Below are 9,138 nucleotides of genomic sequence, written 5' to 3' on the forward strand. Positions count from 1 at the left end.
TACGCCGCAGCAGCAGAGGGCATCACAGATCCTTTTGGGATTTGAGTCGAGGTAGGTGGTCTGCCGATCTACTGGCGTGCGACAACTGCAACGACAGGCGGTTCTTTGTGGTGTGCGCTCTGCGGCACTTAGGCTGTCTCTCTTGCGTGACCTTCGCCAATGTCTCCTTCTCCCTCTCTCTCTCGCTCTCTCTCTCTCTCTCTCTCTCTCTCTCTCTTTCTCTGTCTCTCTCTCTCTCTGTCTGTCTCTTTATGCATCCCTGGCGCTTAAGGTTTGTTACGCCATTTGGCACCTCTTGTCGCTGCTGTCTTGTTTCGCAGCACAACAACGGCAACCCGAGTGTATTGCAGCGCTTGTGGAGGCGCTCCGCCTGTGCCGCTGCTTCGTTGCTGCCTGGGATGACTTAACACTGCAATTAGCTGGAATGCTGTATGCAAACGGTCTTGGCGCACCGGCTGCGCAGTCCCTTGAAGGGAGTGGTCGCCTTGCTCCCCACTCTGCTCGTTCCCCCGGAGCAGCGTCAGCCGCTGAGGGATCCGGAGACAGACTCAGCGGAGTGGCGTGGCAGCAGCGACAGGAGGAGCAGCAGGCTATGGAAACTGATCGTGGCGTGCTGCCTGAACGCGATCAGAATAGGCCCCTTAAGGACAGCCTCAGAACCAGCAGTTCACAGCAAGCCTCAGAGGACGCCACCGCTGCAGAGCAGCCCCTGCTGCAGCACGCACAGCAGGCACAACGGGAGAAGCAACAGCAGCAGCAGCAGCAACAGCAACAGCAGCAGAATGCGTCTACGGGAGAGGAGGAGGCGTGGGGAGGCTGCGTAATATCAGCAGCCGCTGCCACGGCAGCAGCTGCCATCGCAGCGGAGGCTTTGGGGGGATTGCCGCATGGGGAAGCCTGCCTCGATACGGCGTTTTCTGCAGACAACGGAAGCTCCGCTACGGCAGCTGTTGTTAACTCGCTTTGCAATGACGGTGCAGATTACAACTGGGTAACAATAAAGGCCTTGGGATCGTGGAATAGGGGCTTTCATGAAATCATCACACCTGTGATCTGCTCGAGAAATCCCGTGCTACAAATCAATGTTTCCTGAGAGGGACCTTTCCCCTATGAAGCTGGCTGCTCGACAGCGCATGGATGCAGTCGCAAATTAATATGCGCTTTCACGACACTCACACAATGAAGGCGACAGCAAGGCCTGCAAAGGGGGCGGCTACCCGCGTACATCCATGCCTTGTGTTTCTTCTGTTATGTATATATATATATGAATATACATATATTCATACATATATATGTACATATGTATTTATCTGTGCATACATTTGTATGTGTATGCATGGATGTATACACATCTCCGCTGTGACAAGCCATAGAGATATCTGGATTAGCAGCACATTTCTATGCAGTGTCAGTGTACCCCGAAGCTCCACTATGTTTAAACCATGATGGACGCGCTTGTTTTCAAACATTCCGTCTCCTTATTCCACGCACTAGGAGACTTTCGCTGCGCGTGTGGTGGGGGCTGAAGCCTGTGTGAAGTTGGCGTCATGTGTGGTGCGTGCTCAGGCAACGCCCTCGTTTCTTTCTGAACAACTCCTTGGTGCCTCTCGTTCTGCGTTCCTGAAGGCCTTAGGACTGCCTGCTGCTGGGGTGTACGGCGAATTTTTTTTTGCAGTCTTTTGCCTGAGGACGAACCGCTTCGCTGACGCGGCTGCAGAGCTCGCGCACCTCTCCGTGGCATTTCCCAAATGCCCTTTGATTTTGGCACAGGTATGCAGGCGCATGCAGTCCCACCAGAGTTGGCAATTTCGAGGGGATGGGAGGGCGCTTATGAACGGCAGCAACAATTCTTCATTCGCCGAAGAAGATCCGGCTGACCAGTTGTTCTGGGGTATTTTGCCGTGTATTACAGCCCAATTGTGGCGGAAGAGGCTTATTTTGCTGTGGTGCAGCTCTTCTGCCACGCTGTGGACTGCTGCGTTTCCCGTGTTTGATGCGCGCCGCCCCCACACCTTCGTCTCTTTTTCTCTCTGACTCACTCTCTCTATGCTTCCTGCTGCGTGTGCTTCTATTTGTAGCTTGCGAAGTGCTCGTGCGAGTTGGGGGACGAGAGCAGGGCCCTCGAATTCTTTTCCTTGCTAGGAGAATTGTAGGCTACATGGCTTCGCATGCGCGGCGATTTCCCCCCTGCCACCCTCGATCTCCCTGCCTCCTTTCCCCATTTCGCTGGCCTCTTCCCTTAAAGCGTTTGTGCTCTTGAGAGAGGGCGCATGCGCTTCTCGGCAGAACGCCACGACGACTCCGAGGAGGACTCCCCACACACACGCCTCGGTGCTGCGTGTTGGTGTCAATGCGCATGCACTGCCTTTACTTCGCACCTCAGAAACCCTTCCCGTCTGGACTTTGTCTCTGATTTCGCGCGGTTGCTAGTGGCTCGGCAAGATCTACAGGGCCTGCAGAGGCTGGCAGAGAGGGTAAGCTTGACGCGAAGCGAACACGCAAGCCTCCATGAATGGCATACACTGCAGAGCCTCTTAGCGGAGGCTCAAAGCCTCGCCTTTTGCAGAGGTTTCAAGAAAGAAGCGCTTGTTTCAAAAGGCGATCCTCAACAGAAACGCAGCAGCAGCAGCGGCCTAAGCAGGCAAACAGCCTCATCTTTTTCCTTCGCGTCTCCTTGTTGACTCCAGTCAAGGGTCGTGGGAATTCTCCTTCACGACTTTCTTACTGTTCGCATGGGCAGCAGCAGGCCTGCACAAAAACAGATGAATGCATCGAGGGCTCCGTGTGGCTGCGTTCTGAGTGCATGTTGCGTGCTTCTTTCCCCTGCTGATGGTTCTGCAAACACGTGTAGCCTTGCACAGGAGACTCCTCCTTGCCACCCCTGCTTAGACCGCTGCTCTCCGCTTTTCGACGACTCCCGCCGCAAGGCTATTCTCCTCCACTCTACGGGCTGCGCGCTGCAACCGCCCCTTCCTTTCTCCTCACAGCTGTTCAACGCAAATCCTCCTCAGTACTGGCGTTCCTGTACTGCTTTCCGTTGCAGTGTCAAGAAGTCTCCCCAGGGTCCTTTGGCACGCTTCTGGTGTCTGCACACCTCGCGCGTTTCGGGGGATCCCAAGAAGAGGCCGTCGAGATTCTGCATGCCGCAACGGCACTCAACCCAACGTACGCTGCTGTGCCTCTTGGGGTAGTTGTGAGCATTCGGCTGTGAAATCCTGGCGTCACGTTTCTCCAGACCTTTTCTCGAATTCTCCTCAGTTTGTCTTCAAGAGTTGGGATCTCTCCGAGGGAGACGAAATGCCTGCATATGTCTCGGGCTTTTCCGCTGCACCTGCGTGCTCCTGTGGCGAGCAACTCTCCACACCGAGCGATCCTTGCGCGCTTCCCCAGCCTCGCAGGAGATGCAAGCCTGAGATATGGGGACTTGCTGCAGTTTCGAGGCTTCCTGCGAACTGTGCCTGTTATTAGGGCAAGCGAAGGATGGTGCATGCTCGGATCTGCGTATATCGAGATGGGGGATCTCCTTTCCGCCGCAAGGGCCTTTGCCGCAGGGGCGGCAGCAGCTCCTGCTGCAGCGGCAGCACATCTGGGAAGCGGCCAGACTCAGGCGCTTCTTCACAACTGGGCGGCTGCCGAAAGACTCTACTTCACGGCCGTTAGATGCAGGTACTCTCGGCAGCAAGCGGATTTGGTGGACGCTTCGAGATTCAGGGGACAGCAGCGAGTGGCGTTGCAAACGCAGACGTTCCCTACACACAGACAGAGCTCCTAGGGGGTGACGGGGAGCGCAGACTTCCAGAAAGCTGTGTGTGCTGCGCAGCTGACAAGAATCCCAAATTTGGTCTGTGGGGTGTCGGATGTGTGGATGTAGGCCAGACTTGCCGATTCTATGGTGGCACCTTGGGACTGCGCAAAAGGAGCAGAACAAACTTTCGAGTGCCCTGAGAAGCTTTCAGCAGGTGAGGCTTCCCTTAGGAGAGAAGAGGGGCCTCCTCGACATCAGGAGCTGTGTTGGGCAAGATATCCAAGTCTTGAGACGACGCTATCCGCCGATAGGCTGCGATTCGAACATGGCAGTCGAAGAGGGCAGGGAGGGGAGCACAGTGGACGGGTATGCGCTAGTCTCGAGGCTGTAGGGGCTGCTTGGTGCGATGTGTTCCTACGCTGCAGTGCTGGCTTCTTGCAGAATCTACTGAAGCCGCTGCAGAGTGTTTCGGATGCGCTATGGTAGGCTTATATCTGCAGCTTTACATTCTCTTTGCCTTCGTGACCCTTTAGGAGGCAGCTTTCTAATGTTGCTTTGTTGTGAGGCTTTTTCCGTTCATCCTGCATGCATGCGCATATATTGCAGATGTTGCGGCTCCTGGGGACTGTGGGGCCTTTGACTCCGGCGGTTTGGGCAGAGCGTCTTTTCGAGGGGTAAGGCCTTCTTAGCGTTTCGATTAATAGCACCTCTAAGCAATTCTTACGCTGGTAAAGCCTCAAGCATCTTTTATTAAGCCTTATATTGTGGAAACGGTTGTTTCGCATGCGCCGTACGAGGCTTTAAGGAGTCTGGACAAGGGTCTCTTGAGGAGGGCCTCTTGAGGTGGCTGTACCTATCCTTGATACAGCGCATGCCGGAGACGGGGGAGGGGGTAGGAAACGGCGTGAATAGGCTCTATGAAGCTCGCATCACCACGCGGTGTCTTCGCATGCAGGGCATGCGTGCAGGTGTGCACTTGTGGTGTGCGATTTGCTTTGCCGCTCAGCTATTTAGCGAAGGTGCTCTCTCTCGAAGGCTCAGAACCGTCGCGTCTGCTGCTCCGAAAATTCTACTGCGGCGCGGTAAGGCCCATTTGGTAGCTGCAACAGCACAGGAAGGAAGGCAGAAAAAGAATTTTAAAGAGGGCTTCAGGCAGCAGCTCCTGCTCACCCAGTGTGTTGAGCTTTTGAAAAGGCGTGCGAAGGTCGCGGGGTGCCTTTGAAAGCCACATGAGCGGTTTTCTTCGTATTCATGCAGCTCAACTACCTTCCAGTATTGGTATTCGTGTCTGCTGTGCATGCATGTATGTGTGTGTAGAGGCCGAGGGATGGGCGTCTTGCGGCTGCCCTTCAAAAAGCCCCGGAAGCTGTTCTAAGGGCAATTGCCTCTCTTGCAGTGCACTACCAAACGGAGGTGCATTTTAATCGTCTGATAGTTTTCTGCTGCTCCGCATGAAATATTTTCCTTGCCTTTACTTGCGTCAGCTGGCTTGTCCGTTTCTACGCCATAGCACCTTCTTGTAGTGTAACTCCCTAGCCACGAATCGGTATCGTTTTCTCTCCTCTTTTTTCATGGCCTTTGCATACGGATCGCCACTGCTCTGTCTTCCTAAGCGGGTATTTTTTTTCTTTCTGGCATTTTGTCTATGTACCCCGACTCCGGCGTGCTTGTCAATGACCCCTCTTGCCCGCAGCTATCTTCGGGCTTAACAGGGACCATCTGCCGCTTTATTCTGTTCAGTGATTGCCCTGCAGACAGTGCGTATGCTTCTCACCTTTACGTGTTGGTGATGAATTGCATTGAGGCTTTATGTGAGACAGTTCGTGGGTTACTCGTTGCTTGTTCTTCCTCCTTTTCGCATACGGGTCTCCGTACATTTCTGTCTGGGAGTGCACTTTGGCTTGCATTTTTTGTTAGGGAGACATGGAGGCTTCACAATTTTATTCGGAGTTGTTGGACAGCTTTGGCGGTGCGTATGATTCTTTGCACTGCAACTTTGACCCCGCCTGCATTTCCTTTTACAAATTACAACCTCCTGCGTTTACCCTGCTCGGCATGTTTTTCTTACTTTCTTGCTCATTTTTTGGTGCCCTTCGGCACAATCTTTATGTAGTTCGTACAAGTCGTACCGCTGTCCGCTTATATCGTAATGGCTAGTTGGCGGCTTCTCGTATGCTCGCGGTTATGTGTTTAGCATGCAAATTCCGTTGGATGGTCAGTTTCTCTGTTTTGTGCTCAGGTTTGGAGAGAATGAAACGCTTTCTCTGACCGGTTTTGCACGAGGCGCCAACAAGACGACGAGTGCTTGTATCTATATTTCCGCCTCTTTCTTGTGTTTTCATGGCCTGTATGACCAGGAGTCTGGGATAAACCGCATCGAAATGCAATAGCATCAAGATCTCTCATTTTATTAACTCCTGATTCCTGTACCCACTTATATTTCTCTATATGCGTTCCGCTGCTCATTTTTTGTTTTTTTATGTTCCTTTCTATCCATTGTTTCTTGCTTTATCGCGTTCTTCCACAAAGGGCAATAAACCCCAAAACGATCGCCCTGCATAGAAACCATTCGCGTGCAGCGTTCAATTGCTACTCTTCATTTGCAGCTAAGCTATGCAAGACTAGCATCAGGGAACTTAGATTTTAAGTACCCTCCAAAATACGACAGAGGGGTGGTGATGCAAACATTTGTTGGCAATGGGGCGATAATTACCGCTGGCATAGCAGGGGGGCTTACGGATTTACAGTACAGAATTTAGAGTTCAACCGGATCTACTGAGCTGTGAAATCCTATAGCTTGCAGCAAAACGTGAATCGATGCCATAGGCCAGAACCATTGTGGTATGTTTCTGATTGTCCACCGCTGCCTGTCCTCTCGCGAACTCTGGTGTTTATTCCAGATTCGCCTGCCGTACTACACTGTTGCCCACTAGTTTACTGAGTGAAGAGCAGTAAATCCTAACGCTCGCACATTTGTAGGCGGCTTCTAATCCAGTCTTAGTTCCAAGATGAAGTAAACGAGGCCGAAGAGGGAGCGCTTTAAGCAGATTACGAGGAAGGAAGATGCCCCTCGGTAGGGCAACGGAGGAACTGGGGTTGTGAGAGGCACTGGCTACATGTATCGAGAGAATTCTACTTTCTTTTCGACCGATAGCAAATCCCCCTTCTGTTGCAGTGTATGGTCTACCCCATACACCGTAGCCGCCAAGTGTCGGGGTACTTCGAGTGCTTCCCCCTGCGCAGCGGAATGCAACTGCGCCATTAGCAGCACCGACAGCAGCATGACCAGCCGGTTGCGGATTCTATACGGGTCACACCTGCCGTGGTGGTATGAGCAAGAGGAAAGTGTCAAAACGCTGAGCCCGCTGGATGAAAGCAAGGGATGTCTTGCCATGCAAAAGGGATGCTTGATATCACAAACGATTGCTAAGGGCTTCTGTGTGTCTTAAGAAAATTGACCCCGGTCGATCTGTGAAGAAACTTGAGTAGGACACCCACAAGCAGCTTCGTTATGCTTCCTCAGCAATTCCACATGGCCACACGGCAGATATACTCAGATTGAACATATGTGCACACTTTCCAAAGCCCGCCAACCTCTCACGGACAAAGGTGTGCTCTGAATAAATATTAGTACTACCTTGCCTGACGGGGTGGTTGGAGTCAAGTTAGTGCCAGTAAATACATCGCCGTGCAGATCACGTTAACCGTTGAAACACGGGGTAGATGCTTGCAGAGCCTCACAAGCCCGCGTAAGCACAAAGGTTAACATGTGCTAGGTCTCTGGCACCATTCATGCGAGTGCAGAGATCACTAACAGGGCGGTAGTTACCCATTACACCCTAGCTATGGAATGTGCACGCTAGGGTTCCTCCCATGCACCCACCCACACGGATATATAACATCACTCCGATGTCTCTTTTACCTTTAACTATTAATCTTCCGATGCGGGGTTAATGTGGGGGAACCTGCTATCTTGATTTCACAAGAGACTGACTCTCACGTTTTCGAGGTGTCGACAACCTCCTGCCCCCATCCCCGTAAAAAGCCCTCTAGTCTTGCACCATGATACGCCTAAACTACAATTAAGTGTAAATTCCAAAGGAAGCCTTTAGTCCTTTTGCTCTAGTGTTCATACATGGGTAGAAACCAATCTGGCGATTTATTGGGGCTTTGTGTTGAGGAACAGAAGAAATGCACAGAGGACCGTGTCTTCTCCTCCCCAAATACAAGAATTCTCTCTCAAATAACAATTTTGAACAGGGTGATTGAGCTCGATAGTCTATCAAGAACAAGTCTCATCTGAATCTGCAATGCCCTTGGCCGCCGCTGGAGGCACCGAGGCATTTGAATTGCTGGTACGACCTTCTCATTGCTACTGTTGAAGCATTTCATGAAGGATCTTGCACCGCTTGGACATGGCATTCCCTGCACGGAGACCGTTTGAGGTATTGCTCTTTAACGCGGCTTTTCCCTCCGGGAAACGGAGTTGAACTTGACTGCGGTGTCGGTTCTAGGACCCAAGTGCTGCCAGCAAGTGCTTAAGCGCTCCTCCGGACCGCAACAAAACGTATCATCTCGTATCCCTGCAGCTCGGAGGCCCCGTAGCTAAACTTCCTGAGCAGGAAATGCTTACTCGCCTCCACACTCTCTTGCGGCATCCACCAAGGGTTTGCACTACCAGAGCTTCCGCCTCGCAGCCTCTGGTGTGTCGTAAACTTTTCAGTTCCGCCGTAAGGCAGCCAGGCAGAGTCCGTGGGCACGCATTGGCGTCTTGTCAACAGGGAGGGACTCAGTTTCAGCCCAGTGCTTCTGAAAGATGGAACGTGGGGCCAAGATACGTTTCAACTAATTCAGTTGGTGCAGAAGAGACGAAGATCTTGTACTCGAAAAGCCATGAATACGTTCGGTTTCTGACGCCCGATGGGTCCAAGGCAGCGGTCGGGGTTTCAGAGTTTGCAGCGGACGAACTGGGGGAAATAGTATTTATTGAGGCAGTGGTTCCGGTGGATAAGGAGACGCAGGTCAGAGTGGCTAAAGGAGATCCTGTCTGTGCACTCGAGGCCGTAAAAGCTGTGGCTGAGGTGTATGCTCCTGTTTCTGGGCACGTTATAGCATTCAATGAAAAGGTGAAGGAGGATCCTGGCCTGATTACAAGAGATCCAGAGGGCGAGGGCTGGATCTTCATGATGACCGTAGAACCATCCCAATCTGCGAGCGCAGACACTGACAAGTCACTGTCTCACGCTTCTGTCTGCTCAACTCTGCTTTCGCCAGCGGCCTACGCATCCCACGTACGGCGGGAAGCTGGTGCAGCTGATGAAAACTGAGTGGGCTGCACAAACACCGGACTCAGACTCCTTTAGTTTTTTTAGGTGCTTTTTCAGGCCAGTCGG

General features: G+C 52.4%; 2 protein-coding genes across 2 annotated transcripts; both read left to right on the forward strand.

Moving 5' to 3' along the window:
• Positions 1-320: 320 nt before the first annotated feature.
• On the forward strand, positions 321-4,423 carry LOC34619514 (the record flags this gene model as incomplete). Its single annotated transcript, XM_026333971.1, has 9 exons — positions 321-610; positions 731-991; positions 2,079-2,149; positions 2,384-2,474; positions 3,044-3,165; positions 3,469-3,666; positions 3,872-3,959; positions 4,171-4,227; positions 4,352-4,423. Coding segments are annotated over 9 exons (1,250 nt in total), but the record flags the coding sequence as incomplete, so codon positions are not given.
• A 3,632-nt stretch (positions 4,424-8,055) lies between these two features.
• LOC34622727 (glycine cleavage system H protein, mitochondrial) lies at positions 8,056-9,072 on the forward strand. Its single transcript, XM_026333940.1, has 2 exons — positions 8,056-8,100; positions 8,335-9,072. Exons 1-2 carry the CDS (start codon positions 8,056-8,058, stop codon positions 9,070-9,072), a joined length of 783 nt encoding a protein of 260 aa, XP_026189725.1.
• Positions 9,073-9,138: the final 66 nt, after the last annotated feature.

This window comes from Cyclospora cayetanensis, unplaced genomic scaffold, assembly GCF_002999335.1.
Source record: "Cyclospora cayetanensis isolate NF1_C8 unplaced genomic scaffold, CcayRef3 CcayRef3_contig_33, whole genome shotgun sequence".
NCBI lineage: Eukaryota > Apicomplexa > Conoidasida > Eucoccidiorida > Eimeriidae > Cyclospora > Cyclospora cayetanensis.